Here is a 16,778-nt window from a genome sequence, read left to right as displayed (position 1 = left end):
TCTAAATAATAATGTCAAGCTATGTATGTGTTTGTCTGTGCGTCTGTTTGTTTATATCACTAGAACGGTAATAGATATCGACCTAATTCTTTTTGCATTAGGTCGGGATAAGTCCAGGGGATGTCAGAAAAATACCAAACAAAAATTTTGGTAGGAAAAAAATGTCGGAAATCGGGGTACGCGAAATTATGCGAATATATATATATTTTTTTTGGGGGGGCAGAATTAGTCACTGTGGGCTCAATAACGGTATGGAAACAAAGATAATGGTATTTGCAAACATATTGTGATGGAAAGGCTATTTGTTAGTCCCGTAAAGTTTTGCAGGCAAGCACGAATTATAATCACAGTAGACGGCACACAACCAGTAGGTAGAAGAAAAGCAAGCACACCACACACACACACACACACACACACACACACACACACACACACACACACGCACACACACACACGAGAGAGAGAGAGAGAGAGAGAGAGAGAGAGAGAGCTGGCAGTACGATACTGTACGTTTCCTATTGTTTGGGAGGTACGGAGCAAAGTCGGCATTAGGTACAGATGTTAAGTAGGTAGGGAGGTAAGTAGGGAGGTAAGCAGGCAGCAAGGTAAATAGGCGAGTGAGTTGATTAGAGAGGTAAGTAGGCAGCGGGCAGAGAGTTAAGTATATTTATGCATCCACCTATGGGCACTGGTTGCTAAAGCCTTCAATACAGTGACGTCTTAAATATTCGTCTTTAATATCGTTTTAATATCGACAGAATTTGCATCAATGGCATACAAGAGGAGACTGAGGTTTAATATGCAAACTAAATTGCTAAGGAAGTGGTGTTTCGAAATCAAAGCCTCACTGGACTACGAACCATAAGCCTTAGTTGTGACATGCGAGAGTTGTTGCTGATAAGCCATCTTGGGCACCTGAACCCAGAGCGGACTTAACCTCTTCACAACGAACACGTGTCTGACAATTTATTCCAGATACCTCCAGATAATTTTACTTAGCTCAGGAAAGACTTCTGACACCGGAGGGGTTAAATAAGATGATTTTATGTAAGCTTGGGAGAGGCTTTTGGAACCGGAGACGTCAGATAGGACGATTGTATTTAGCTTAAGGCTTTGAGAACCAAACACGTTAGATAAGATGATTTTACTTAGCTCTGGGAAGATTTGGAACCTGAGACGTTAGATAAGACGATTTTATTTAGCTTAAGAGACTTTTGACTCCGCAGATATTATTCAGCTCAGGAGAAACTTTTGGAATCGGAGACATTAAATATAACCATCAATAACCCTTTCAACAACAAGAGGTTCGTCCTAAGTTTAACAACTGGATTGAGGGAGGAAGCAGGAAGAAATTAACAGCATGCATGAGAATGTTACGGTGCTATACACAGACTAAATCGCTAAGAAAGAGATGTTACAAAAGCCTTCTTTGCCACCTAGAATATAGTCCCACTACCCACCACCTCTGCTGTGGTGTGCTTGGGAAACTTCATTCAGGTATGTTATGGCAGGACTAGACGGTGAGGCCTTAGGGAGTGGCAGTGTAAGGAGATTCGATGAAAAGTTCAAATCTTTTTACTCTTCACTGCACTGAGTTGGTCACACTCCCTCGTTCTCGATGATCATGTCTCTTTTAACGTGTACGTATTTTCAGACAAGCTGCCATTTGGAAATCTCCTGTTACATTCAACTGTCTACATTCATAAGATACATAATTCGTTTCTTATCACTGGCCTGTATGCTTTCTTAAGATTAGTAAAAGCATCATGATAAAAAAAATCACTTGTAAAAAAAAAAAATCGTTCTTGAAGACAGCCAGCTTGCCAGTTACGCCCACTTACTGTTTGTATATTCATTACATTGCATTACGCTAATATTTATCTTCTCCGAACCTGCTTATGTATTCAGTAACTCATCCAGTTTTACAGATAAGCTAACTAGCTAACTTGCATCAAGAATAGTAACTTGCCTCTTATGCTTGTACCCCTTCACTTGGTGCACTCAGCTATCGCGTGCAGTATTGCCATCACTGATATGTTTGTGTTGCAGGTGATCTGGGTGTGCATCTTGTGCCGGAAGAAACAGGAGCTGGTGATCAAGACGGGATCGTGGATGACGGCCGGGCTGCACCACGATACCTCGATGGACCACGACTTTCCAGGTAGCGGAGGGGCGCGGACCCCAGGGGACAAGCGTCCCAAGCTGGAGAGGGGCTCCAGCTCCACCGAGGAGGCCGTCAGGCCGGCCCCGGGGGGCGGGGCAGTGGGACCAGGGGCGCCGCGCCATCACCAGGGGGACGCCGCTGCTATGCCGATTCTGCAGCGCTCAGGCAGCGCTCAGGGTCGCGAACTGCGCCGTCAGTTCTCGCAGGAGCGTGGCGGGGGCGAGAGTGGGCGGCCAGGGCGGGGCCGGGCGGCAAGTGAGGGTGGGGAAGGTCCGCCCTCACCGGGCGCCCGTGACCTGCCCGTGCCGCCACCAGAGGCCTTCCGCACGTACGAAGGGGCGACTGGTCCCGACATCCGGGTTGAGCGTGGCCACGGGGGCGGCACGGGGCGCAGTGCAGGGCGGGGCAGCACTGGAAGTGGCAGTCCACAGGAAGGGGGCAGCTACCCTGACGAACCCCGCCGTAACCATCTTGACCCCGCGGCCGCCCTGGGCCGCACTCGTGGTCGTCGCCGAACCGACCCAGTGATGCGGAACGACTCTCTTTCGTCGGACCAGAGTGAGTGTGTGCGGCCGCCGCCGCCGCGGCCACACAAGCACCGCACCCGCGACCGCAAGCCCCGGCAGCGCTCACTCTCGTCCTCAGACGAGGAGGTCAGGTCAACCTCGGAATGTACCTCCTGCGAGGAGCCTGACGCTGAGTCCGAGAGTGTGTCAGAGAAAGGTGAGTCTCACCCATGTTTTCAAACACACACACACACACACACACACACACACACACACACACACACACACACTGAATTTGCAAATGCAGGTCTCTCTTGCTGGCGCAAGACTTGGCTAATCTGTCTTTTCCATCAGCATGCTCCAATTTCTTCTCTCTCTCTATCTCTCCTACCTATCTCACGCCTCGTCTGCCATAACCTTCTGCCTATTACATCTACCCATACTGTTTGCTTCCCTGTTGTCTTAACAACCAGTCTCTTGTCTGTTCATAACATGTCGCGCTTTCCGGGTTGTCTCGAATACTAGTTTCTTTTTTCTGCTGCCTCTCGCTGTTGCACATTCTCTTGCCAAACACCCTTCACCACCACTCTTATTGCCTACATGTACCTCCTTCCTCTCTTTCCTACCTGTCACATAAGCCTGTCTACCTGTCTACATATCCTGTTCACTCATTTGGGTTAAAAATCTTCATGCAGTGTTTGAAGTGGGGAAACTCACCACATTAATTCTTCATGTAATTTCACAACTTTGCCTCATCTCTTTTCGTCTCTCCACGTTTCTCTTCCTTCCATTCTCTCCTCCACTTTGCCTGTGCCTTCCCTTTCTCTCAGTCCCCCCTCCCCCTCTTCTTCCTCTCATTTACTTTTTCTTTTTCATTCAGTGTCTCTGACTTGTCCTTCTCTGTATTCTCTCTTCTTCTTCCTCTCTCCCCTGCTTTTTCTTCATTTACCTCCTCTTCCATCCTTACTCTCTCTTTCATCTCTTCCCTGTTGTCTCTTATTTCTATCTTTCCACCTTTTCTTTCTCCTCTCCTTTTATCCTTCCTCCTCTCTCCTTTGTACTCCACCCTACCTTTGTACTCCTCCACCCCACCTTTGTACTCCTTCACCTTACCCGCTTCCTCCTTCCCTTCATATTCTTTTAACCTTAATCCCTTTCCTGTTTTCCTCCATCCTTCATCCCTCCTCTCTTTCTTGCTTTCTCCTTCTTCCGTCCCCCACTTCTCTCACCTCTTCTTTTCCTCTTCACCCTTCTCGTCTTTCTCTCTTCATTTTCTCTTTCCTCTCTTCATCTCCCTTCCTCCAAACTTACTCTTCTATTTTTCTCCGCTTATTATCCTCAACCCTCCCTATTTTCTCTCTCTTCCTCCCCCACTCTGTCCCTTTTCCCATCCGTTCCCATTCTCATTTCCTTTCGTCCTTTCTTTTCTCTGTTATCTCCCTTTGTCCTTAATCTCCTTTCTTTCTTTTCTCCCTCCTCCCTTCTCCCTTTCCCTCCTTCCCTACCTCCCTTCCCCTTTCCATCCCTCCCTCCCATCATCATTCTCTTTCTCCTTCATTCCTCCTTCATCACCCATCCTTGCCTTCCCTCCCTCGTTCCCTTCCTATTTCCCATCCTTCCAACCCTCGTCCCCGTTTCTACTCCACCCCCTTCCCCGTTCTCCCTTCTTTTCTATCCTTCCCTCACTCCTTGCCTTCCGCCTGTCCCTCCGTCCCTCTTCCTTTCTCCTTCTCTCCCAGCATCTCAAGAAGGAGGATGGAATGGAGGGAGGGAGGCTGAGATGAGGTTCCATAGTGGTCGCCATGACAACTCCTCCACAGCTGCTGCCTCTCTCCTCTTACACCTCCTCTTTCTCTTCTTTTTTCTCTCTTCTCCTCTCTTACACTTCCTTTCCTTCTCTTTTTCTCCCTTGTCTCGTCTCCTTTCCCTCTTCATAAACCTCCTTTCTCGTTTTTGTCTTCTTTCGTCTTTCTTACGCCTCTCTTTCTTTTTTTTTCTTCTTGTGTCTTTTCTGTCCTCTTACATATCTTTTCTCCTCTTCTCCCTCCGCCTACATATTTCTCTTCCTCCCCTCTTACACATGAATCATCATTTTTCTCTTTCCTCTTATTTTCCATTTCTTCCCTCCCCATTTACAACTCTTCTCTTTTCTCTCTCTTTACCTCCTTTCTCCTCCTTTTTTCTCATCTCTTCTTTTTTTCCTATATTCCTTTTTTTCCCCGTTTCTCACCCCACACAACTTCTCCATCGCTACTGCTCTTCTCTTCTTAAACCCCTTCTCTTCTCTGTTTTACTCTTATGCCTCCTCTCTTCTTTCTTATCTCCTATTACACATCTTTTCTTCTCTTTTTCTCTGTTGTATTTTCCCTTTCCCCCCGTGCACTTATCTTCTCTTTTTCTCCCCACTTTTTTCTCTTCTTTTCCTTCTGTTAGTTTTTTCCCCCTTGTCTCGTTTTACTCTCTTTCATTCCCTCTAACACCTCGTCTTTCTCTCTTTTTTCCTTCCTTATTACACCTCTCTTCTCTTATTCTCTCATGCTGCATCTCCTCTTCTCCTTTTTCTCTCGTCTTACATCTCCTCTCTTCTTTTTCTGTCATCTTACTTATCTTCTTTTTCTCTCATTGTACATCTCCTCTCTTCTTTTTTCTCATCTTATCCTCTCTTCTCTTTCTTCTCTTACAACGCCTTTCCTTACTTCTCCCTCCTTGTGTTTTCACTTTCCTCTTACAGTTCCTCTTCCCAATGTCTATTTTCCTTTCGTCCTTCATTGCCTCTATTCTTTAATCATTTCTTTCCTCTTTCGCTTACCCCATTTCTTCCCTTTTTCAGCTTTCCTCCTTTAATGGCACCTTTCGTTGTCATTTTGTTCCCCTACTCCGTTTTCATTTCTCAAAGTGTTATTTTACTGCATTTCTTCTTATTTCCTCCTTTACTCTTCGCGTCTTTACTTCTACTGTAGCTTTCCACATTTACTTCGTTCTTCCTCATTTTTTTTTCTTTCTATTTAATTTACCCTGTATTATCTTTGTTTTCCTATTATTCTCCGTTTTTTTCCTTTATTCTTCTTCCCGCTTCAGTCCGTTTTCTTTTATCATCTCCCCTTGACTCAGCTTTCTTTTCTCCTCTTTCGTTGTTTAATTTCAGTTTTATCTCTGCTCATTTACTCTCAGCTTTCTTTTCTCTTCCTGTCTTTGCTTCACCTCCGTATCTTTTTTTTTTTCCTCTCTCTTCCCTCTTTTTCTTGTTTAATTTTACTTTTAATAGCAGTTTTTTGGTGTTTTCATTTTTTTTTTTTTCTTCTCCTTTACTCTTTGCGTTATTTTACCTTCTCTTGCTTCGTGTGGTTTTAATTTCTATTTTACTCTTTTTTTTCTTTTATTTTTCCACTCCGTTCTTCATTCTTATTTTCTTTTTTCTCACTGTTCCCTTTTTACCTACTTATTTCTCTTTTTTCCTCTTTTTTTTTTTTTATCTCCACCCTTTCTTATCTTTCCGTTTTCTCTTGCCGCGTTTCCTTTACTCTCCGTTTTCTTTTCTCATACTGTAACCCTGTTTTCTGTTTTTCTTATTTTTTCTTTTTTTTTTTTTCTGTATCCCTCTTTTCTTTTTCTCTTATCCCCACTTTACTATCCGTTTTCTTTTATGTCTTTCGGGTGCGGCCACATTTGCTCCAAACCAAACATGTGATTGTCAATAGGCAACGAGTCTCAGGGGTCCGTCAAACGTTCAGAATAACCCTTGCTTCGTTTCATCCTGTCGATCACATATTTCAGCAAGTGTGGCCGTACCTTTCTCATCTTTCACTCCCCATTTCCTTTTCCTTTTCCTTTAATTTTTTTTTTTTTTTGTTAATCCATCGATTTTTGCTCTTTCCACATTTCTTATCTTTTCTTCCCATTTTTGTTTTCTCCTTTCCTTTATTGTTTACTTTATCTTGCTTGCAATGTGTGTTTCACCACTATATTCCTCGTATTCTGTTTCCTCAAAGCTTCTTTTAGCTTTCCTCCTCATCTTTGCAGTTCATATTCTAAATCATATATCTTACATTTAGCTTATTAGTTTATATTTTCTTCTATCTCCTCTTCCTTCAACATATTTTCTTATAATTCATTCTTGCTTCTCGACTATATCAACATAATTATCTTCCCCTTCTTCATCCTCTTCCGTTTAATTCCTTGTACTGCTCTATTCTAATACTTCTCCTCTTCTTTTCTTCCTTTTACGTATTATAAATATATACATTCTCGGCTAAATCAATGTAATTATTTTCATCTACTGCATCCTCTTATTCCCCCTTTTCTTCCTCCTCCTCCTCCAAGATGTTTCGTTAGTTGTTCCTTTTCTTCGCCTCCTTTTCATACTCTTCCTCGTTTGTCCTCCTCCTGCATTCACCTCAATCCTCTCGTTTTTTTTCTTTTCTTCTCCTCTTCCTCTTCCCTTTTTCCTTTCACCCCCTTCCTCTTGTTCCTATAACCCTTCCCTTCCCCTTTTCCTTCCCTTCCTCCCTTCCCATCATCTCACTGCTATCACTCTTCTTTTTCCTTTTTGTCTTCATCTTCCTGCTCCTTTCAAAATCCATTCCTTTTACTCCATCGCCCTTTGTATTATGCTTCCATATCTTCTGTTGTTATCTCTCTCCCTCTCTCTCTCTCTCTCTCAAATTATTTTTCTTTCCTTCTACTTTTTTTCCTTCGGTATTACTCGTTTTACGCTTTTACTAGTTTTTTCATCCACTTCTTCCCTTTTTTGCTTCTCCATCTTCTATGCCTCGCCCACGTCTTTCTCCTCGTCCTCTAACTCCATAAACCTATGTCATCTGCTCCACTGCGTACATTCATATACGTACGGATATGTATGCACGTAGGCAATGCGCATGTGTGTGTGTGTGTGTGTGTGTGTGTGTGTGTGTGTGTGTGTAGACGTCTATTTTTAAACCATACCACTCTGTGCCCACTCAGCGGTATTAATCTCTTCACAAGCATATTCATTAACTTTCACACCCACATACACACCACAGACCTATCAGACACCCACGGATAAAGTTAAAATGCTACAAGCAAACAAACAGGTGGTGACGTCAGGACTTAAGCCACGCCCCCCCTTAACGCTGATTGGTGGAGCGCTCTGACGTCATAGTCCCTTAGCTTTATGGGTCATCCCGAGGCTCCTCCAGCCGGGTGGTCAAAATGATCGCTATCACTCCTCACGGATTTTGTTATCAATGATCTTTCTAGAATTTTTGGACCACGTGTGTTAGCCTCTTCGCTCCGACGAAGGTGGAGGGATATGGTGGATAAGTGTGTGAGGAAGAGAGGTTTGGAAGTCGGTGAGGCTAGGGGACTGACAAGAGATCGAGCTGGCTGGATGAATATAGTAATGAGAAGCGCATGATCAGGGATTTGACACCCCTTTATAACGTGACAGTGTCCGTAATGACTCTGTCGGATACGTTTATGTGAAGCTACAGTACGTGGTGAATGTTTTGGCATATCAGATAGCCAGGATTCCGGGGGTTTGAGTGGTGAGTGGGTAGAAGCGTGGCCCATTGGACTGGGCAAATTTGAGTTGTCTGGACACTGCTGCTCCTCACCCTACCCTGGGGTGGGAAAGGAAGTCCGGATGATAATGATGATAATGATGATGATGATGATACTTTCGGACGATTTTACTGAACCTTTAAGAAGCCTCGTATTGAAGGGACTAATAAAGGTAATATCTATCTATAGTTCGAGAAATGTTGGAGTGGCCCTGGTGAGAGAGGATAGTGTTTGGAAACTCCCTGTACTGTTGTTTGCAGATGATACCGTGTTGTTGAGTGAAGACGAAGGAGAGCTGCAAGGCTTGGTGGATGAGTTTGAGAGAGTGTGTAGGAAACGGAATCTAAAGGTGAATGTAGGGAAGAGTAAAGTGATGGTCTTTGAGAGAGGTGAAGTCAGTGAATGTACAGCGAGGTTGGATGGTGAGGAATTGGAAAATGTGAGTACGTTTAAGTACTTGGGTAGTGTGATGAGTAAGGATGGAGGTTTGGAGGGTGAAGTGCTTGAAAGGGTACAGCAGGGAAGAAAGGTTGCTGGTTCTTTGAAAGCAGTGATAAGAAACAGGGAAGTGAGCATGGAAGTGAAAAAGTTACTACATGACAGTATTGTGATACCAACTCTAACGTACGGAAGTGAAGCTTGGACGTTGTTGGAAGGACACAAGTCAAGAGTGAGAGCCGTGAAAATGAGTTATTTAAGACGAGCCTGTGGAGTCACATGGAGAGACAGGCTGACGAATGAGGATATAAAGGAGCGTTGTGGTGTTGATGTGGATGTGATAGGAAGCGTTATGAGGAACACACTGAGGTGGTTTGGCCATGTGGAGAGGATGGAGGGTGAAAGACTGACGAAGAGAGTGTATGTGAGTGAGGTGGAGGGGGAGAGAGGGAGGGGGAGGCCGAGGATGAGATGGAGAGATGGGGTGGAGAGATATATGAGAGAGGGGGGTGTGAGTTGGGAGCAGGGGAGTGAAATGGCGGGGGACAGGGCGACTTGGAGGCAATTTGTTTGTGGCCACCCCAAACGGGATTGAGGCGTCTGGCAATAGATAGATAGACAGATAGATAGTTCGAGAAATCTCTCTATGACTAGATAAAAGCATCATAAAACTGCAAGATTAAACCATGAATGACGTCATTGGCTACCAAGGATCAAGTGAACCTGATGATAAAAGTAAGTTGCAAAAATTACGAATAGAAAATAATGGACGAAAACTAAAATACCGAAAATCTGTAAGACACGGAGAGAGACGCACACTAATTTTCTTTCTGTTATTAAAACCAAGTCATCCCTTACAAAGAGAGTTTTTGGCTTCTCTATCTCTTTCTTGCTTTCTTTCTCTCCTGTCTCCTTTTCTTTCCAGTCCTTTCTTATTTTCCGGGCGTTCTGTTCCATTCTCTCTCTCTCTCTCTCTCTCTCTCTCTCTCTCTCTCTCTCTCTCTCTCTCTCTCTCTCATCCTATCTGTTTACATGGTCTTTTCCTTCTCCCTCTTTTCCTCGCCCTTTCTTCGTATTTCCCCCTTTCTTTCTGTCCTTTTATTTTATATAATTCTTCTCACTTATATTTCTCCCACTCTGCCTGCCTGCCTGTATGTACGTATGTCTCTCTCTCTCTCTCTCTCTCTCTCTCTCTCTCTCTCTCTAAGTCCTGACCAAATATCACTCATTCCACAAGTCTTCGTCCCAGACCTTGGTTCACATTAACGTACCATTCTCAGCTTGTGGGACTTCGCCATCATGACCTGTAAAAAGGAACACACACACACACACACACACACACACACACACACACACACACACACACACACACACACACACACACACGTTTTGACACATTCATCAGTTCATCCCCTCATCTAGTAATGTATTTGAGTCATAGATTTTTTTTCTTTGATTTGCATACAGCATCACCGCAGACACACTGTACTTATCAGTCATAGTAATTAGTTCAGAGTCCATCATTATCATTAGTGTTTATATGCTCTTTTTCTTTTCACGAGTTTCGGCATAAACAGCAAATGTCTGAATTTTACACATGCCGAGACAAAACTTACCATCACTTTTATGCACTCCATTACTTTTACTCTTCAGATCATCACAAGAATCATTGGCAAAGTCAGAACAAAGACAGTCCTTTATGTCGAGAAATTATTCGAGGATATCTGACACCGATTTCAAGTGTGTTTTAATAATATACACAGTCCACAATGAAGCATTCTTGTAGGTTAGTGTAGCGGTAGTTCTCTTAAATGATATGGCAATAGTTAGTTTTAGAGATCGTCATCATCCAACTTCAAGTTGCAATCTCATAGAGTTATCACAGACTGGCCATGAGTTATGATTAGCGGGTCATAGTGTATTCTACTGATCTCAACTCATTGAATTTAAGATCCATATTAATGATAACCGAACTCTAACTCATAAGTCTTGCCAGTCCTATCAAATTTACTCTTGCGAATATTAGAATCTGACCAATTCTAATACTAACTAAACTCAAGCTCACGTGTCTATTCATAATCATTAGTGTTAGTCGTGTCGAGTATACTCTTGCGAATGTTAAAATCTGACTTAAATCCAACTCTGACCGAATTCAGCTGGTAATAAAATAAATTTTACTGACTGTAATAGAAAATTCATTTTACAGTCGCTGAATTTACTTTCGTACTGCATTCAGAGTCTCTTACTACAGCCATGCTTTGTTCTTCGTGATGTATATTCTGCTTTCTTCATTAATACCTTCACTGCGATGACATATTTCTCGTTTTGATCAGGGTACCACTAGATGATTTTATTCAACTATGGAAGGGCCTCAGACAGCGAAGAGATAAAGCAGGCTATGTCTAACTTGTCCAGCTCTTAAAGACTGTCCTTAGGTGAAAAAAAATCTTCTGGATGTAGCAAGAATAAAAAAAAGGAGGGGGGGGGCAGAATACGTCATCGGATTGTGGGAATTAATGATTATTTAATGGTGTGATCAGGTGACACAAAATCCCTGATTTTAATCCCCTGCCAGTGACTGTACACGGCAGCACACTTGGCCGACGCTGACCCATGACCTTAGTCCGCCCGCAGAACAACGACCTTTCTGGAACCATGGGTGACGCACGCACGCACGCACTCACACTTAATACGTCGTCACCGTCACCATTATCACTGACGTCATATTCGCACTCATTCTTCCAACGATTTCAATACCACGATTATCGATGACGTAATCTTCTAATTAGCATTATTATTTTTTAAATATATCCACCTGTTTACTTGCAAGTGTCATATTACCAACATCATTAACTTCGTCATCGTCAACCCCCTCTTCACTGGTATCATTAAAAGATACCAACATTTTTATCATCATCATCATCATCATCGTCATCATAGGACCCTCCTCATCCCCCTCAGCTGAATATTATCATCTACCTGAATTATAATACCGGAACTGTCTCGATCATAAGAAAATAAATGTACCAGTAGTTACATTCTCAAGCTCCTATAACTCATTCTCAGCTAAAAAAAGATCGTCTGGCAATACCGGCGATAGAATAAGAGATATCCCGACCGTGAGGGGGTTAGACAGTTATATTGACAGTATAGCATCTTCGTTATCATCTCTGAAATAAGTGACGTCAGATGTATACTCTGATACCTCTAGAATGATGATATTACCCCAACAAAATTATGTGCTCTCTCTCTCTCTCTCTCTCTCTCTCTCTCTCTCTCTCTCATAAACACACACACACACACACACACACACACACACACACACACACACACACACACACACACTTCGCCTCACAATACGTCACAACTGGCAATTCTTGAGACACTGCTTTGACCTCTTGACCTCACTAATGACCTTAACCACTTAATCTCCAATGACGTAGTTCTTAATACATTCAGTCCGGTTATTTGTTTTCCACTTTACTGTTGCTATTACCAGACGATTTTATGCAGCTCTGGAGAGATTTTTCAAATGGGAGAGGGTTGACGTCATCTTCATTAACTCCTTCACTAAAAGAGGTTTGGATTTATCTGCAAAAAATCGTCCTGGGGTAGCGGAAAAAAAATATAAAATACGTTACCGTGCTGAAGGGGTTTATTGATTTATTTTTTGAGGCATCTGTTCAGCTTCTGGAAGATTTCGTTCTGGAGGGACTAAATATGGTTAGAACTAATCTCAGACAGTCTACTCGTGAATTAACGTAATATTCTATTATTTCCCCGTACCAGCAATGATTAAAAAAATATATATATAGCAAAAATTAATCTTATATTGCCTAATATTGTCCAAATTAACCTTATATAGATATAATCATCATTTATAGTACATCACTGGAGCAGAGTAGTTAAATGTTCGCTCCAAAATCCGTAGACATGTTTAACAGGTCCTTCGCAAGAGGAATAAAATCGCCTGGGCATAACCAGAATCCATAATCACACAGGCGGCATTATACTGGAAGGGTAATGGAGTGTATGTCTATTGCCTTTATTACGAGAGGCCTCGCGCTAAGTAAAAAAAAAAAAAACAGTAACTAATTATAACAGTAGTAATAATAATAATAATAATCATTAATTTTTTCATTCATTGCCAGACGCCATGTATCCCAAACGGGGTGGCCAGGGGCTTAGAGTTAATTGTTTTACAGGGAAGGGCACTAATCCTCCACCAACCCTCACTTGACACGTAGGGATGCCAACAGCATCTGGTGTTCCCAGGCGGTCACCCATCCAAGTACTAACCAGACCCAACGTTACTTAACTTCGCTGATCGGACGGGAAGCGGTGTACTCAACAATCATCGTAAAGAAAAGGATGATGGACCTTTTCCCCCCCTCTTACTACGAAAGATACACAGCGTCTTCTTATTTATTTTGTCGTTCAGCCGATTTTTTACTATTTATTTATCTTGGAGAGAATTTTTGAACTGGAGATGTCGCAGGTATATAGTCCTCATTAACCTCTTCGGTACAGGTGGCTTTTCCTGAGCTGCATAAAACCAACATGAGATGACAAGAAGATTAAAATTACCCCCCCCCCTCTCTCTCTCTCTCATGGGCCTTCCTGCTCACTCTGAACTCTGATATTTACTTCTCTCTCTCTCTCTCTCTCTCTCTCTCTCTCTCTCTCTCTCTCTCTCAAAAATCAGTGTGGGAAATTACTGTGTTCGGATAATATAATAAGCACTCTCTTAAAACAAACATGACCTTTGATTCTCTCTCTCTCTCTCTCTCTCTCCTATTCCCATTGTTAAACTCTGCCCCTCCCCTCTTCACTGTTTTCCTTCCTTCCCTCTCTCTCTCTCTCTCTCTCTCTCTCTCTCTCTCTCTCTCTCAAAATCAGTGAGATATTAACTCGCCATGCCACTCACAATAAACAGCTGAATAAAATCGTCGGGTGGTAGCAAGAACACACCATTAAAGAATCTCCCTCTCCCCTCCTTCCCCTTCCTGGAATGAGGGACTCGACACAATCTAACCTCTGACCCTTCTAGTATGTAATGACGCCTCTAACGCGATTTGAACCCATGACATTTCGTTCCCCAACTCTCACCCCCTTGAAAAATAAGCGAATAATAAATAAATAATGTAAATAAACGGAAAAAAGATGAAAAAACAAAAATAAAGTTGAATGCGCTTTATGACATCGCATTCCGACTCATTTGTTTCTTATAATATTTTTCCAACTTCGGTCAGAAGATTTTATATAGCAACAAGAAAGCCCTCTTTTCTGAAAGGTAAATGCTATTCTCGATTTATCATTTTCAAATCCGTTTTGTGTATGTGTGTGTGTGTGTGTGTGTGTGTGTGTGTGTGTGTGTGTGTGTGTGTGTGTGTGTGTGTGTGTGTGTGTGTGTGTGTGTGTGTGTGTGTGTGTCATCGCTAGGTTACCGTTCGACGATTTGACTCAGCGGAAGGGTTTTATCTTAATATATAATACAGAGGACCCTTATATCTCATGATCTTTGAAAAATATCCTCTTTGCTATTGAACACTCAGGCTCCTATGACTCACTCTCAGTTGAATAAAATGTGACGTTAGTGGAAATATAAATACTAGAGCTGTACCAACCTTAAATGGATTAATTACCTAGAGAACTGTCACACTTCTTTCTCCTGTTGAATAAGGAGACGTCTTTTATACTTTATTTTGGCCATTTCCATATGATTTTATTCAGCTTTGGAGAGACTTTCAAACTGGAGGAGTTAAATACAGTCTTCATTAAAACCCCTTCAGTAATGTGGTGCTTTCTGAGGCTGAATAGAATCGTCTGGAAACAGCAAGAATAAAGAAGGAGTATAAATGATGCGCTGTAAGGATGAATAGAACTGTTTGGAAATAAGGAAAAAAGAAAAATACACCATCAAATTCAAGGGGTTAAAACAACTTGGTTATAGTTAGTTTCCACTGGAGTATAATAATGACCTAGCGAAATTTTCCCCACTCATATCCCTTCCCAATTTCCCCCAAAACACTGTCAGCGAATTGTTTGTACAGTGAAATACCAAAGTTCGTTCGCATCTCCAGCCTGCCTGTCACTGCTGGATTCGTCGACTCTTAAATGTGACGAAGTGGACTGTGGGCGATAATATGCAACTGTGGGTGATAATATGCATTTTTGGGCGATAACAGGCACCTGTGGGTGATAATATGCATCCGTGGGTGATAACATGCATCTGTGGGTGATAACATGCATCTGTGGGTGATAACATGCATCTGTGGGTGATAATATGCATCTGTGGGTGATTACATGCATCTGTGGGTGATAATATGCATCTGTGGGTGATAATATGCATCTGTGGGTGATGATATATGCATCTGTGGGTGATAATATGCATCTGTCTGCGATAATGTGCACCTTTGTCCACTATGTATTTCGGGTAACAATGCATTCAGCACTGAAAAAGAAGGAACAAAGGAGAACGGACTTTTGCATTGATCTGTACATGATGAGTTACATTAATAAAACTTTTGAATGTCTCCTCTTCAGTATACAATAACTTAGCACGATTCCATCTCACAATCACCTTTCCTCAAAATATTGTGTGTGTGTGTGTGTGTGTGTGTGTGTGTGTGTGTGTGTGTGTGTGTGTGTGTGTGTGTGTGTGTGTGTGTGTGTGTGTGTGTGTGTGTGTGTGTGTGTGTGTGTGTGTGTGTGTGTGTGTGTGTGTGTGTGTGTGTGTGTGTGTGTGTAACGAAATATGCGGTGTGGCCTTTAACCTTTTTAATTATTTAATGACCCTTCAAGCGCTACACGATCTTGACAGTTTTCTTTCCCGTCCCCCAAATGACTATCACTTTATAATGACAGACTTTACAACATTATGACAAGTGTTTACCTTTTCAGTGTACTTGGTGGTCAGTAAGCGTCCCTCTACCTCTTGTGTTGTGGGGACGGCTCAGTCCACTCGTGTGCGGAATACATACATTTTGGTTGCTTTGTGACTCTAATAATTAATCAGCCATGCAATCAGTAGACGTAAAAAGAGTAGACAGACAGCACGTAAACGGTTATATGATGTGGAATATGATGAAGGACAGACACTGGTAATGCGAACTAAACCTTTCCCGCAACACACGAGCCCTCCCCGCAACACATGAGAATTCTAGGGCGGTATTCTCGTGCTGTTAGGAAGCTTGCTAACACTTCTTCCTTACGTACTATTTCTGATTCTGCTCCGTTACGGTGTTCCTGTATGTTATTCATGCAATCTACGAAGCAAAAAGAGGGAACTAATGGGTAGTACGGCAAATTAATCGCAAATGGAGAGATGCTAGGCAGTCTCCTTCTCTGACGAGAATACGGACCCTAGAATCGCAATATATGATCCTTCTAGCACTATTTGACCTCAGAAATTATTTTTACCTCCCTTACCCCCCCACAAAAAAATGCTAAATTGTTAATCCCCATTCAGTTCTTGACCTATTTTATATTTTAATACTGCTACCACCAGACGATTTTACCCAATATTAGAACATGCTTAGTATTAATGAGGCTGTTCTTGAAGGTTTGTAATCCCACCAGCCGTAAAACTCTCCCTCTCTCTCTCTCTCTCTCTCTCTTTCTCTAAGCTGAATAAAATCGCCAAGTGGTAACAACAACGAAATACGTCATTGGATGGAAGAGCCTAATGAGGGACTTGGTATATGATCTCTGACCTTTTTCTTCATGGACATTTAACGACCCATGGCATTTCTTTCCTTCATTCTTCTGAGAGAGAGAGAGAGAGAGAGAGAGAGAGAGAGAGAGAATGTGATCGTGTATAAAGAAGCCCACTCACATGGCATGACCTTTGACCTTATCTTTGGTGTAATTTGACCTCTGGTATTTCTTTCCCTCCTTTCCAAAAATTATATAATGAGGGCATATCACATGACTTTGACTCTCTCTCTCTCTCTCTCTCTCTCTCTCTCTCTCTCTCTCTCTCTCTCTCTCTCTCTCTCTCTCTCCTCTAGCATTATTTGACCAGATATTTGTTTTCCCCAGTTCCTACAAATTATATACGGTAACGACAGTTCATATGATGACCTTTGACCCCCCTCTCTCTCTTTCTCTCTCCTTTAGCATTATTTGAC

General features: G+C 42.5%; 1 protein-coding gene across 3 annotated transcripts in view; it reads left to right on the top strand.

Annotated features, from left to right (window-relative positions):
• Positions 1–16,778, top strand: part of Rim (Rab3 interacting molecule) — a 180,041-nt gene that overhangs the window by 27,633 nt on the left and 135,630 nt on the right. For all 3 annotated transcript variants that reach the window (XM_080284281.1, XM_080284282.1, XM_080284280.1), the window contains exon 3: positions 2,050–2,161. In XM_080284281.1, coding sequence (XP_080140407.1) covers positions 2,050–2,161 — 112 coding nt within the window. The remainder of the gene's footprint in view (positions 1–2,049; positions 2,162–16,778) is intronic.

The sequence above is a fragment of the Coenobita brevimanus genome, chromosome 101 (genome assembly GCF_032717465.1).
Source record: "Coenobita brevimanus isolate Jiangsu-jjx chromosome 101, ASM3271746v2, whole genome shotgun sequence".
Taxonomy (NCBI): domain Eukaryota; kingdom Metazoa; phylum Arthropoda; class Malacostraca; order Decapoda; family Coenobitidae; genus Coenobita; species Coenobita brevimanus.
Note: the sequence above shows the minus strand (reverse complement) of the source record. Positions and strands in the feature narration are given on the sequence as shown.